This window comes from Oncorhynchus gorbuscha, linkage group LG03, assembly GCF_021184085.1.
Source record: "Oncorhynchus gorbuscha isolate QuinsamMale2020 ecotype Even-year linkage group LG03, OgorEven_v1.0, whole genome shotgun sequence".
In the NCBI taxonomy this organism is placed as follows: domain Eukaryota; kingdom Metazoa; phylum Chordata; class Actinopteri; order Salmoniformes; family Salmonidae; genus Oncorhynchus; species Oncorhynchus gorbuscha.
The window spans coordinates 66,959,719-66,974,641 of record NC_060175.1 but is presented as its reverse complement, the minus strand read 5'-3'; the positions used below and the strand labels follow the sequence as shown (position 1 = coordinate 66,974,641).

The 14,923-nt window shown below is 41.6% G+C and overlaps 1 protein-coding gene across 4 annotated transcripts; it reads left to right on the top strand.

The window, feature by feature from the left end:
• The first annotated feature begins 758 nt into the window (after positions 1-758).
• Positions 759-14,681, top strand: LOC124031740 (poly(rC)-binding protein 2-like). 4 transcript variants are annotated; one of them, XM_046343357.1, is made up of 13 exons: positions 759-917; positions 1,990-2,107; positions 3,916-3,939; positions 4,033-4,065; positions 4,314-4,430; positions 4,674-4,805; positions 4,960-5,088; positions 5,290-5,364; positions 6,074-6,115; positions 12,760-12,832; positions 12,942-12,997; positions 13,212-13,381; positions 13,521-14,681. In XM_046343357.1, exons 2-13 carry the CDS (start codon positions 2,039-2,041, stop codon positions 13,555-13,557), a joined length of 957 nt encoding a protein of 318 aa, XP_046199313.1. In that variant the 5' UTR covers positions 759-917; positions 1,990-2,038; the 3' UTR covers positions 13,558-14,681. The 4 variants fall into 4 exon arrangements, with proteins under 4 accessions (XP_046199313.1, XP_046199311.1, XP_046199312.1 ...); XM_046343355.1 differs by having other exon boundaries at positions 6,074-6,133; XM_046343356.1 differs by having other exon boundaries at positions 4,960-5,091.
• Positions 14,682-14,923: the final 242 nt, after the last annotated feature.

Genomic DNA, 14,923 nt, shown 5'->3' with positions numbered 1-14,923 from the left:
CTGTGCAGCTATTGAAAATAAGGTTGCATGATGATACATAAGGTTTGATTTTGTAAGTGCATTTATAAATGGTTAATAACTGGAGGTAAACATTGGATTACTATTTGGCAAACACTGACCAGCTATTGCAATATATAACTGTTTATTCCTGGTTTATAAGGCATTTACAATTGATCAATTAACCGTTAATAACGCAATTAGAACCTTTTATAAACCCTTTACAAATGGAACCTGATTGTAAAGTGTTATCTGGAAGCCTTTGTGTATCTTTGTCCAACACCATTCTGAATAACAGCTTTTGCCCAGACATACTCTGCTATTTTTCCAGTAATGAGCTAACTGTGCATGGCCATCTGGTGAGATTACTCTCACATCAGTGGCTTTGCTACATAAGGCCACAAACCTATATTGTATTCCCTGCTCTCTTTTAACACAAATGTAAGACCCTTCTTTACTGTTAATTCACAACAAAAGAATAAGATACCAAAAAAATGCAAGAAAAGTACAAATATATATTTCTTAGCTCAATGCGTTTCTTGTTGTTCATATGGCCGTCATATAGTCACTCAGCACAGCCAAAATATATATTTTATATTTTCTAAAATGGCTTGTAAAAATCGATCTATTTACCAGCACCAATGTGTGGGACTGTGCCCATTACCACAGTGTGTTTGCCGACTGAGAAATATTATGACGTGAGCCAAGGTTTTTAGTGGGCGGGGTTAAATCGTGGGGGAGGATCGGGTTAAAGGTGAAAGTTGAACGATTTTCATTTTGTTGTCTTTTGTGCTAAGCAGGAGAGTGGAGCCCGATCAAGCAGCAGCGTCTCTTCCCTCTTCCCCGAATCCTTTTAAAATTCCCTCCCGAACCTCTCCCCTTCTACCCTCCCCCTAAACACACCTCACGGGACTGTTCGGGTAAGGTTGCCCTAACTACTCAATTTTCTTTGGAGTGTGAAGGACAGAGTTAACTGCGCCTGAGTGATTCAGGACCTAGGCCGCAGCATTCAAAATAGCGGATTAATCGTCACATACTAGGCTAGCTTGCTAGCATTGCGCTCATTCTGATTTGATTAGCTACGTTAGCTGCTACTATCCGTTTCTATCTTGCCATTGAGCAGTTTGCACTATTGATGAAGCTATCCACATTCTACCAAGACTGAGTAGGGACCGTCTTTCATTCATAGGTTCATCAACTTTAGGTTTTAAATCTTTAGGTAACTAGCCAATGTCACTAGGGTTACTAACTAGAAATGCTGCTAGCAGGCAAGCTAACGTTAGCTAACTAATTATCATACTAAGTTACATACATGCAACTGGAACTAACTAACATCAGTTGGCTTTTTAAATACATTTTTTCCCGTTATAACGAGCAATATTGTTATCCAAAAGTAATGAACTTACCATTTTTAGCCATGCTTAATTAAGTAATTTAAGTACAGACTTGTACTAGCTAACTAGTAAGCAAACGTTGGCTTTGATAAATCAGTGTTATGTATTTTCATGGTGTAAATAAATGTAGCTAACTTAGTAGCTACGTCTGGTTTCCTCGCTGCATAATCATTAGCTAAACTATATCTGAATCAATACACTGTAATATGAGCAGAGTTGGTGAACTTTGGGTGTAATGAATCAAGTTCAACAATGGGATTCACTTATTCGATTAACTTAGTCTTAGGTAACAATGCCCTGGTCAGCTCTCTCAGTAGCTAGTTTCACTGTTTTTAGCAGAACCAATATAAGTAAATTCGCTAAATCCTGTCAAATGTACTTATTATGATTGAAATGTGGTTCTCACCTAGCTATTGTAAGATGAATGGACTAACTGCAAGTTGCTCTGGAATCTGTTAAATGGTAAATTACTAAATGTAAAAATGTAAGTCAGTAGTACTGGTTGGTTTCTTGCTTTAATATATTTTTTTCATCAATTGTTTGCCATCTGTAACTTAACACTTCTGTTTTTTTTTCTATGCTCCCTCTTGTCTTGAAGACCAAATACTACTTCTTGGCAAATATAGACTTCAGACACTACAACAACTATGGACACCGGTGTGATTGAAGGAGGGCTTAATGTCACCCTAACCATTAGACTCCTTATGCACGGAAAGGTGAGTGTGCACAGGAGATGGATGATAAAAGATGTGACCATTACACCGTGGTTGTCCCATTCACACACCTCATTCATTACTGTGTAGTCAGCATAAACATAGCATCGTCATGAACCAGGAAGCCTGGGGAAGTTCCATTGCAAAAATCGGCTAGACGGGCCAGAAGCCGGTGTAACAGACTCCTGTGAAATGCCATGCTTGAGCAGAGCTCCAAAGGTGCGCACCAGATCAGTAACGTAGGAGCAACAGTACATGAGGACTAAAAATATTTACATTTACATTTAAGTCATTTAGCAGACGCTCTTATCCAGAGTGACTTACAAATTGGTGCATTCACCTTATGACATCCAGTGGAACAGCCAATTTACAATAGTGCCTCTAAATCTTTTAGGGGGGGGGGTGAGAAGGATTACTTTATCCTATCCTAGGTATTCCTTAAAGAGGTGGGGTTTCAGCTGTCTCTGGAAGGTGGTGATTGACTCCGCTGTCCTGGCGTCGTGAGGGAGTTTGTTCCACCATTGGGGGGCCAGAGCAGCGAACAGTTTTGACTGGGCTGAGCGGGAACTGTACTTCCTCAGTGGTAGGGAGGCGAGCAGGCCAGAGGTGGATGAACGCAGTGCCCTTGTTTGGGTGTAGGGCCTGATCAGAGCCTGGAGGTACTGAGGTGCCGTTCCCCTCACAGCTCCGTAGGCAAGCACCATGGTCTTGTAGCGGATGCGAGCTTCAACTGGAAGCCAGTGGAGAGAGCGGAGGAGCGGGGTGACGTGAGAGAACTTGGGAAGGTTGAACACCAGACGGGCTGCGGCGTTCTGGATGAGTTGTAGGGGTTTAATGGCACAGGCAGGGAGCCCAGCCAACAGCGAGTTGCAGTAATCCAGACGGGAGATGACAAGTGCCTGGATTAGGACCTGCGCCGCTTCCTGTGTGAGGCAGGGTCGTACTCTGCGGATGTTGTAGAGCATGAACCTACAGGAACGGGCCAGAACATTTGCAGCACGCTGGTTTTCACGGCATTTCTCACGATACATGGCCCCATTCATTCTTTCCTTTACACGGATCAGTCGTCCTGGTCCCTTTGCAGAAAACCAGCCACAAAGCTGTCACCGGAGCACAGTCCACTTGAGATTTCAATAAATATAAATCGCAGACAGTCGGCCACACTTGATAGCTTGGAAACGAGCACTAGCGTAGGCAACAACTACCCGGGCGGAAAACGGTGACGCACATAACACACATCACCCCTTCTACAGGCGTGTGGGAGGAGGGTTATTTTTATTTTTAACCTTTTATTTAACTACGCTAGTCGGTTAAGAACAAATTCTTATTTACAATGACGGCCAAACCCTAACCCGGGCGCCGCTGGGCCAATTGTACGCCACCCTATGGGAGTCCCAATTATGGCCGGTTGAGATACAGCCTGCAATCGAACCAGGGTCTAGTGACGCATCTAGTACTGAGGTGCAGTGCCTTAGACTCGCTGTGCCACTCGGGAGCTTCTTGAAATGTAACGTCCAATCAAAATCTTCAAAAACATCAAATGTTTGCAATAAATCCTCTAGACCTCCAACGGCGGCATGACGACAACGTGTTTTTGGAGGTATGGCAATGCGAGACTAATATAAACCTTACATTGCACACTACATGGATAACTCTCATATAGTAGAAAATACTACTACATGGGGTTCTTTCATTCTTGAGTAAAGCTTTTGTAAAGTATATATATATATATATATATAATATATAAATATAAATAAATAAAAAAAGATGGATTACTGATTTGAATGTGTTATTGCTTTTCTTGTCTGCAGGAAGTTGGAAGCATTATTGGCAAGGTGAGTGTGTCTTCCTGATGTTTCTCACTGTTCTGCTTTGCACTTTTCATTCATGGCTGTGACTGTTGTTTAAACATTGTGCTTTCTGTGCAGAAAGGAGAGTCTGTGAAGAAGATGAGAGAGGAGGTGAGTTGTCCGTCATTGCATTGATTAACGTATTGAAGGAAGTTTGAGAGTAGTGGCCACTTCTAGACATTTTCTACTGATTCTGATGACTCATGCTTGAGGGTTGACAGATTGCAATGTTACAACCAAATTTTGGCCAGCGCTGAATGTGTAAATGCAATTAAATATATTATCTTAATATTTTAGCATTGTAATGAGAAAACACATGAATAACATGTCACGTCCACGTGACTGTTTGCCTTGTACAGAGTGGCGCTCGTATCAACATCTCTGAGGGGAACTGCCCAGAGAGGATCATCACCCTGGCAGGCCCCACCACCGCCATCTTTAAAGCCTTTTCCATGATCATCGAGAAGCTGGAGGAGGTTTGACTCCGAACTACAGATTTCAAATAAGCCATAGAACATTTCAATCAGGCTGCAAACCTATTACTAAGAAATTTAAATGTTTTTCACGCACCCATGAACAATACACCATTTTAGAGTAAAATATGTAACAATTCAGATTTTGCATAGTAAAGATCATGAGAAAAAAATCTGTAAGTCCAAGCCTTTGGACCGAAGCAATCCTCAGCAGTGTATCTTGTTTTTCCGTTCGATTCCCTACAGGACATCAGCAGCTCGATGACTAACAGCACGGCCACCAGCCAACCGCCAGTCACCCTGCGCATCGTTGTGCCTGCCAGCCAGTGTGGCTCCCTCATCGGCAAGGGCGGCTGCAAGATCAAAGAGATCAGAGAGGTACGTACAGTACACCCACACAGGTATGTTATTATGCTAATTAGAAAGGATCACCCACGGTCTCTAGATGAACTGTGCCACCAGATATTCTAAAGAGAACTCTGAACACTTAATGTTGACCCTTCCTCCTTCCTGTCTCTCTCTCTCTCTCCAGTCGACAGGAGCTCAGGTACAGGTGGCAGGGGACATGTTGCCTAACTCCACAGAGCGTGCCATCACCATTGCAGGGACCCCCCAGTCCATCATCGAGTGTGTCAAGCAGATCTGTGTCGTCATGCTCGAGGTAGTAGTATGGGAACCAATGCGCACTACCCCCTTTTTGTCTCGTTTTATTTTTCTATTTCAACCGAGATGTTGATTAGGTTCCTGATTTTTAAAATGTTTTTTTTTATATATCATTGTCCTACATTTCGAAGTGTCTTCAAAATCACTACCGCTTATGTACATTTTCCAGTTCCTAATGGTTGATTTTGTTTCTCTTCAGTCTCCGCCTAAGGGTGTAACCATCCCTTACAGGCCCAAACCCTCAGGCTCTCCTGTCATATTTGCGGGAGGTCAGGTAAATAAACCAACCTTATTCATCTGTAATTAATCAACTAATTAGTCTGTAATTAATATGTCAGTTTTCCCTTTTTTTAAATGATAGCATTGTCAGTTGTTCAAGGGAAGTTGAATAACACTGTATTTTTAAGTCTGTTTCTACATTTCAGTAGTGTGTTATTCTGCACTGTGCAGACGTCAGCACCATTGCCAAATGGCCTCCAGAGTTTCTATGTTAAGCGAGAGAAATCCCCTCCAGTAGTTGTAGAGTAGCTGAGCTGTCAGATGGTTTGAGTACTAGCTGGAGGGTGTGTATTTTTTAATTTAACCTTTTATTTAACGAGGCAAGTCAGTAACCTTTCAGTTTCCGGCCCAACGCTCTAACCACTAGGCTATATGCGTCACCCATATGTCCATATCCTATGTCCGTTGTGTATGGTGTTGTCTGAATTACCCCATAGCGTTCTCATTCCAGACATCCAAGGACTTAGCTGCGTTTAGACAGTAGCCCAATTCTGATCTCTTTTTCCCACTAATTAGTTTTTACACCAATCACATCTTTGTCAGAGCCGATCTGATTGGTCAAAAGACCAATTAGTGCCCAAAAGATCAGAATTGGGCTGCCTGTCTAAACACAGCCATGGGTCTCCAGGATACTAACAGTCTGTGAGTGTGCTTTTCGTGCCCATTTCCCACACACCCTCCTAAGTGCTTTTTTCTCATTGCAGGCATACGCTGTCCAAGGACAGCACGCCATTCCACAGCCTGACGTAAGTGAAGGTCATTCTGTAAGTGAGCCCATATATCTACACATCAACCCTCCTGGGTAGTCATGGCACCCACCCTCTCTTACATGCTGTACCCCCCTTCAACCACTCTAGTTCCATTTTTAAGTTTCAATCAGTAAATGCACTGCAGTGATGCATCGCTAAGGCCTTCTGGTACTTTTAAATGTTTAGTTTGTTGCCATGTGTATCGTTTAATTTATTTTGCAGCCTTGATTATGTTTGGGGAAATTTCTGAAATTAGGCTTTGTCAAATTTGTTTGTGGTGCTAGCCTTAACTGTCAAATCAATCTATTGTTTTGTTTTGAGGTGCACAATTTTTTTTTTTTTGACTGCACATTTTTGACTGTTGCTGTGAAGTGGGGCTGCACAGTATTTCAGACTTTGTATCAGTTGATAATTGCCGAAAGAAATATCAGTATCGGATGATTACATAGCCAGTATTTTGTCCATATATTTCAGTGTAAAGTCTGAGCCGCTAATAATTTATCGGTGTTGAACAGAATTTATATGTGCATCCCTAATTTAACTAGGCAAGTCAGTTAAGAACAAATCTTATCTTATTTTCAATGACGGCCTAGGAACAGTGGGTTAACTGCCTGTTCAGGGGCAGAACGACAGATTTGTACCTTGTCAGCTCGGGGATTTGAACTTGCAACCTTCCGGTTACTAGCCCAACGCTCTAACCACTAGGCTACCCTGCCGCCCCAGTTGAAGTTTACATACACCGTAGCCAAATACATTTAAACTCCGTTTTTCACGATTCCTGACATTTAATCCTAGTAAAAAATTCAGTTTAGGTCAGTTAGGATCACCACTTTATTTTAAGAATGTGAAATGTCAGAATAATAGTAGAGTGATTTTATTTCAACTTTTATTTATTTCATCACATTCCCAGTGGGTCAGAAGTTTACATACACTCAATTAGTATTTGGTAGCAATGTCTCAGGTAGCCTTCCACAAGCTTCCCAAAATAAGTTGGGGGAATTTTGGCCCATTCCTCCTGACAGAGCTGATGTAACTGGGTCAGGTTTGTAGGCCTTGCTCCCACACACTTTTTCAGTTCTGCCCACAAGTGTTCTATAGGATTGAGGTCAGGGCTTTGTGATGGCCACTCCAATATCTTGACTTTGTTGTCCTTAAGCTATTTTGCCACAACTTTGGAAGTATGCTTGGGGTCATTGTCCATTTGGAAGACCCATTTGCGACCAAGCTTTAACTTCCTGACTGATGTCTTGAGATGTTGCTTCAATATATCCACATAATTTTCCTTGCCTCATGATGCCATCTATTTTGTGAAGTGCATCAGTCCCTCCTGCAGCAAGGCACCCCCACAACATGATGCTGCCACCCGGCTTCACGGTTGGGATGGTGTTCTTCGGGTTGCAAGCCTCCCCTTTTTCCTCCAAACATAACGATGGTCATTACGACCAAACAGTTCTATTTTTGTTTCATCAGACCAGAGGACATTCCTCCAAAAAGTACGATCTTTGTCCCCATGTGCAGTTGCAAACCGTAGTCTGGCCTTTCATGGTGGTTTTGGCACAGTGGCTTCTTCCTTGCTGAGTGGGATTTCAGGTTATGCCGATATAGGACTCGTTTTACTGTGGATATAGATACTTTTGTACCTGTTTCCTCCAGCATCTTCACAAGGCCCTTTTCTGTTGTTCTGGGATCTCCAGGAGACAGAACGCGTCTCCTTCCTGAGCGGTATGCCAGCTGCGTGGTCCCATGGTGTTTATACCTGCGTACTATTGTTTGTACAGATGAATGTGGTACCTTCAGGTGTTTGGAAATTGCTCACAAGAATGAACCAGACTTGTGGAGGTCTATGGAAAAAAAATCTGAGGTCTCTGCTTTTGATTTAGATTTTTTTTCTTCCCATGATGTCAAGCAAAGAGGCACTGAGTTTAAAGGTAGGCCTTGAAATACATCCACAGGTGCACCTCTAATTGACTCAAATTATGTCAATTAGCCTGACAGGCGTTTCTAAAGCCATGACATAATTTGCTGGAATTTTTAAAGGCACAGTCAACTTAGTGTACGTAAACTTCTGACCCACTGGAATTGTGATACAGTGAAATAATCTGCCTGTAAACAATTGTTGGAAAAATTACTTGTCGTGCACAAAGTAGATGTCCTAACCGACTTGCCAAAACTATAGTTTGTTTACAAGTGCCTTTTGAATGGGGTATGGTAGTAGGTGCCAGGTGCACCAGTTTGTCAAGAAGTACAACGCTGTTTTTCACGCTCAACAGTTTCCCGTTTTGCATCAAGAATGGTCAATCACCCAAAGGACACCCAGCCATTGGGAAGCATTGGAGTCATGGGCCAGCATCCTTGTGAAACTCTTTCGACACCTTGTAGAGCCATGTCCCGACGAATTGTGGCTGTTCTGAGGACAATATTAGGAATGTGTTCCCCAATGTTTGGTATAGTGTGTGTATGTACCAGTCCAAATTTTGGACACCTACTCGTTCAAAGGTTTTTCTTTATTTGAATTATTTTCTACATTGTAGAATAATAGTGTAGACCTCAACTATGAAATAACACATGGAATCATGTAGTAACTGAAAAGGTGTTAAACCAATCAGTTTTATAGTTGACATTCTTCAAAGTAGCCTTTGCCTTGATGACAGCTTTGCACACTCGTGGCATTTGCTCAACCAGCTTCATGAGGTAATCACATGGAATACATTTCAATGAGCAGGTGTGCCTTGTTAAAAGTTAATTTGTGGAATTTCTTTCTTTCCTTAATGTGTTTGAGCCAATCAGTTTTGTTGTGACAAGGTAGGGGTGGTATACAGAAGATAGCCCTACTTGGTAAAATACCAAGTCCATATTATGGCAAGAAGAGCTCAAATAAGCAAAAAGAAACGACAGTCCATCATTACTTTAAGACATGAAGGTCAGTCAATGCAGAAAATTTCAAGAACTTTTAAAGTTTCTTCAAGTGCAGTCACAAAAACAATTGCAGCCCAAATAAATGCTTCACAGAGTTCAAGTAACAGAAACATCTCATCATCAACTGTTCAGAGGAGACTGTGTGAATCAGGCCTTTATGGTCTAATTACTGCAAAGAAACCACTACTAAAGGATACCAATAATAAGAATAGACTTGCTTGGGCCAAGAAACAAGCGCAATGGACATTAGATCTGTGGAAATCTGTCCTTTTGGTCTAATGAGTCCAAATTTGAGTTTAAAAAAGTATTATTATTTACCTGCCCTGTCTTTGTGAAATGCAGAGTAGGTACTCTCTGCATGGAGGTATGATGGTGTGGGTGTGCTTTACTAGTGACACTTTCTGTGATTTTATTTAGAATTCAAGGCACACTTAACCAGCATGGCTACCACAGCATTCTGCAGCGCTTTGCCATCCAATCTGGTTTGCGCTTGGGACTATCATTTGTTTTTCAACAAGACAGTGACCCAACACACCCCCAGCCTGTGTAAGGACTATTTGACCAAGAAGTGATTTAGTGCTGCATCAGATGACCTGGCCTCCACAATCAGCCGACCTCAACCCAATTTGAGATGGTTTGGGATGAGTTGGACTGCAGAGTGAAGGAAAAGCAGCCAACTAGTGCTCCGCATATGTGGGAACTTCTTCAAAACGGTTTGAAAAGCATTCCTCATGAAGCTGGTTGAGAGAATTGCCAAGACTGTGCAAAATTGTCATCGAGGCAAAGGGTGGCTACTTTGAAGAATCTCAAATATAAAATATATATATATATTTTTTAACTTTTTCATTACAAAATTCCATGTGTTATTTCATAGTTTTGATATCTTCACTATTATTCTCAATGTAGAAAATTGTAAAAAATAAATAAAGGATAACCCTTGAATGAGTAGGTGGTTCCAAACTTTTGACGTGTGTTTTAAGCAATAAGGCCAGAGGGGGTGTTTGTTGTATGTGGCCAATATGCACCTAAGGGCTGTTCTTAGGTGCAAGGCGGAATACCTGGAAATAGCCATTAGCTGTGGTATATTGGCCATATACCACAAACCACCGAGGGGGCTTATTGCTATTATAAACTGGTTCCCAACGTAATTTAAAGCAGTAAAAATAAATGTTTTGTCATACCCATGGGATACGTCTGATATACCATGGCTGTCAGCCAATCAGCATTCCGTGCTCGAACCACCCAGTTTATAAATATTTATATATCACAGACACAAATATATGGACACCACTTCAAATAAGTGGATTCTGCTAGTTCAGCCATACCCGTTGCTGACAGGTGTATAAAATCGAGCATACAGCCATTCAATCGCAATAGACTAACATTGGCAGTAGTATGGCCTTACTGAAGAACTCAGTGACTTTCAACCCTGGCACCGTCATCGGATGCCACCTGTTAAGCTCTCCGCCATTGGACTCTGAAGCAGTCGAAACACATTTTCTTGAGTGAGGAATCACGCTTCATGATCTGACAATCCAACCGACGAATCTGGGTTTGACGGATGCCAGGAGAACGCTAGCTGCCCCTATGCGTAGTGCCAACTGTAAAGTTTGGTGGAGGATGAATAATGGTCTGGGGCTGTTTTTCATGGTTTGTGCTAGGCCCCTTAGTTCCAGTGAAGGGACATTTTAACACATTTGAGTGAGGTTTTGTTCTCACCTGAATAGCCTCGTTTCATTGCCAAAAATAAAATTAAACCATCCAGTGTTCAGCGAAATAACAACCTGATGTCAAATACAGGTAGCCTAGTCAAATATTTAACATCCAATGACACTAACCGTTACTCTCTCGTGGGAAACCTTCACTCTTGCGCAGACATTTAGAAACAAAACATGACGATTTGAGAAATAAACCACGGGAGTTTTTTGATCAAGAATAAAGATGACTTTCGAGTAGTAAGACTTAGAAAAGCAACAGACACCATTAATAAGAAGGGGCTAGAAGCATCTTATATGGTCAGCTACCGAGTGGCTAGGACAGGCAAGCCCATACGATTGTGGAAGACTTGATTCTTCCTGCTGCTGCTGATACAGCTGGGGGAAAGGCCAAAACTATACAGACAATGCCTTCATCAAACAACACTGTCACGACGCATCAGTGACATGGCAGGAGACGTTTTGAAACAATTTCTGCTTCGCGTACAAGCCAGTGAATTATATGCGTTACAGCTGGATGAGTCAACAGACGTGGCTGGCCTGGCACTGCTCCTGGTATATGTCTGTTATGTTTATGGGGGGTCAATTAAGGAAGACATCCACTTCTGGAAACCAGGACAACGTGAGAGGATGTTTTTAAAGTGCTGGACAGCTTTGTGACAGCAAATTGACTTTTGTGGTGAAGATGTGTTGGTATCTGTACCTATGGCGCAAAAGCCATGACGGGGAGACATAGTAGAGTGGTAACGCAGGTGCAAGCAGTTGCTCCCGACGCCACTTAGATACTCTGCAGCATCCACCGAGAGGCTCTTGCTGCCAAGGGAACGCCTGACCGATTATGCAATGATATGGGCAGCGACCATGTAACACTTTTATAACGTACAGAAGTGCGCTGGTTATCAAGTATTGACACTTTTAAAAAACAAATTGAGACAAGCTTAGTGTTCTTTTACTGACAATTTCCAGTTTTCTGACCACTTGCATGATGACTTGTTTCTCACACGACTGGCCTATCTGTTTTTTTTTTTTTTTTTCAGAGCCTGAATGATCTGAATCTAGGATTACAGGGACTCTCAGCTATATGCAATGTGTGGGACAAAATTGAGGCTATGATTAAGAAGTTGGAGCTCTTCCCTGTCTGCATTAACAAGGACAACACACCGGTCTTTCCATCATTTGTATTTTTTGTTGTGTGCAAATGAACTCAAGCTTACGGACAATGTCAAATGTGATATAGCGACGCACCGGAGTGAGCTGGGTGCGCATGTATATATGTGAGAGTGGATTATCGGCCCTCACTAGCATGAAAACTAAATACAGGCACAGACTTTGTGTGGAAAATTATTTAAGACTGAGACTCTCTCCAATACAACCCAACATTGCAGTTATGTGCATCCTTTCAAGCACACCCATCTCATTAACCAATGAGTTATTCACAATTTTTGATGAACAAATCCGGTTTTATATGTAAGATGGCTAAATAAAGAGCAAAAATATTTATTATTTGTGCCCTGGTGTTATGGAGCTCTTTGTCACAACTTGGATTGTGGAAAGTGACAAACTCACACCCATTCTTATGTTTAATAAGTGTATCGTTGTGTGTGTGTGGGGGGGCTTACAATGATGGCAAAAAAACATTTGAGAGTGCGCCGACCCTGGTGCAAGAGGGGGTACGCAGCTGGAGGTTGAATGTTTTGAAAGGGGTACGTACTGGCCTATGAAAAGTTAGGGAACCACTTATCTAGTAGAAAGCCTTCTCAGAAGAGTGGAGGCTGTTATAGCAGCAAAGGGGTGACCAACTCTATATTAATGCCCATGATTTTGGAATGAGATGTTTGACGAGTAGGTGTCCACATACTTTTGGTCATGTAGTGTATACGTGTGTTAATGCAGAACATAACCCTGTGTATCTCCTGGCTTTATAGTTCCTGTCTTTCTCCTTTCATCAACCCTTCTCTCTCTCTTCCTCTTCATCTCTCCCTCTCCATGTATCCACCTCTCTCTCCACAGCTTACTAAACTCCACCAGCTGGCCATGCAGCAGAGCCCTTTCCCCATCGCTCCCAACAACCAGGGTTTCCAGGGTAGGTCAACAGAGGAGGAAAAGAGACCGGAAGCATTTTTATTGATTTTTGTTGCATTCTCTGCAACATTTTGTCTTTGTCGGCACTGACTTGTGTTTTCTCTCTTTAGCTGGGATGGATGCTTCTGCACAAACTGGTTCCCATGAGCTGACCATTCCAAATGATGTAAGTGTCCCCGTCCACTCTGGAATTCTCTTCCCTACTTGTTCTCGATACTTCAGCCCAAGATTGATGTAAATCTTTCAGGAATTTCTTTAGTGTTAGTTGTAGCATACTTGTCTTATCTGGGTTTTTAGTTTAAAAACCATTTCACTCCTGAGAAGAGTGGTTGAAATGTCTTGTATTCTGAAACTTTCTCTCTTGCATTCCTTGGCCTAAGTTGATTGGCTGCATCATTGGCCGTCAGGGGGCTAAGATCAATGAGATCCGCCAGATGTCCGGGGCTCAGATCAAGATTGCCAACCCAGTGGAGGGCTCTTCTGACAGGCAGGTGACCATCACCGGCTCCCCTGCCAGCATCAGCTTGGCTGAGTACCTGATCAACGCCAGGTGAGGGACAACACGCTGGAACTACTGATATGCCAAGTCATGGTTCAGAATAAGAGGACCAATATGACTAGGAAATCAAAGCAGCTTGCTATAAAGGCTAGTTTTTGAATCTCCTCTGGTTTTTTTTATGTTTATGTAGGCTGTCATCTGAAGCTACTGGACTGGCAGCCAACTGACATGGAGAATCTTCATCAGCACCTGACGTAACCCCCCCTACTTTTTACCGAGAGGTCCCTCAATAAAGTTAATGCAAAAACCAATCCTTTGGTTAAACACCTACCTACTCAGCTGTAATTACATCAAGGTATTTTATTTATTTATTATGTTAAATTCCCTTTGCATATAGTTTTTTAAAGATATTTTTTTGGTGTATTTATGTTTTGACCTTGGTAGCCGGGGAAGAAACATTTTGGAAAAATCTGAAAAGGAATATGTTTTTTTTTAATGTCAGATTTTTCTTAGAAAATGTATTTAAAAAAAGAAGAAGAAGAAAAAAAAGACCCGATAATAACAAGCTGTTGTGGACTGTTCCTTCCCTGTATTTGATGATTTGTATTTATTGTTTATTTAATACACACCAGTCCTCCTGTTAGAATTCACTGATATTTACCATTCTTTAAAGCTGAACTTCCTAAATGAGGCATTGTGGGTAATGGGTATACGTGGGGTGTAAATGATGTACTCTTAAGATGTAACGAAAGACAAGATCAGGAACAAATTGAAACGTCTCTGAAGAGGGACTATGAGGAGTGTTTTTAACTGAATTCTGTCACCTCTTTTATTTGCTGTATAATTATTTTGTCATTCCTGTTTTCATCCGTTTAAATGTTTTCGTTATTCAGGACATTTGAGTGTTGTTATTGTGTACTGGATTCTGATAGGGTGGGTGGGGCATGGTAACCCGGAGACAACGGGCCAGAGGGATGAATTTCTTTTCTCTGAAATTATTGAGATATAAGATAAACATTGATAACGTTGGAATATTTGAATAGAGAAAATATTTTTTTTAACTGCAGGGGTGGGAGGGTGCTGCAAGGGGTAAAACAAAACAATTATTGCATGTCTTTATAGGATAAGACTTGAGGTATTCATTTAAAATAACTTGAAGGAAGATTCTAAAATTAACACTAGTTTCCTGCTATCTCCTTTGCCTGGATCAGATTTTATTTTTTATTATTCTTTGCAGGATGAAGAAACTCACGTTTTTGTGCACGTTTTCAAACTATTGTAGATTCGGGTGCAAACTGAATTGTTGAAGAACTTCAATACATAAATAAAAAGATGTGAAATGCTAAAACTACCCCTGGATGTAACCTGTAATTTTTTCTATTTACATATTTCCTGGGGTAAAAATATGAGGACCTTTCCTTCTACTAATGTAGAAACCAAATGTGATTAAAACAACTGCCTTAGCCCACTGAATGAAATGGAACGGAATGAAATGGAATGGAAAGCATTTTGTCCTGCACATTTCAGTTTGGTTTCCTTTTTCACTTTACTTCACTTGTCATACAGAGGCCTCACCTAAGTTCTGTAAGAAGT

Bases quoted from the DNA above. Each gene is read 5' to 3' on its own strand.
- LOC124031740 (XM_046343354.1), top strand. From the start codon at position 2,039: ATGGACACCGGTGTGATTGAAGGAGGGCTTAATGTCACCCTAACCATT. The intron at 3,940-4,032 runs GTGAGTGTGTCT...CTTTCTGTGCAG, and splicing joins TTGGAAGCATTATTGGCAAG to AAAGGAGAGTCTGTGAAGAA. The intron at 5,365-6,073 runs GTAAATAAACCA...TTCTCATTGCAG, and splicing joins TCATATTTGCGGGAGGTCAG to GCATACGCTGTCCAAGGACA.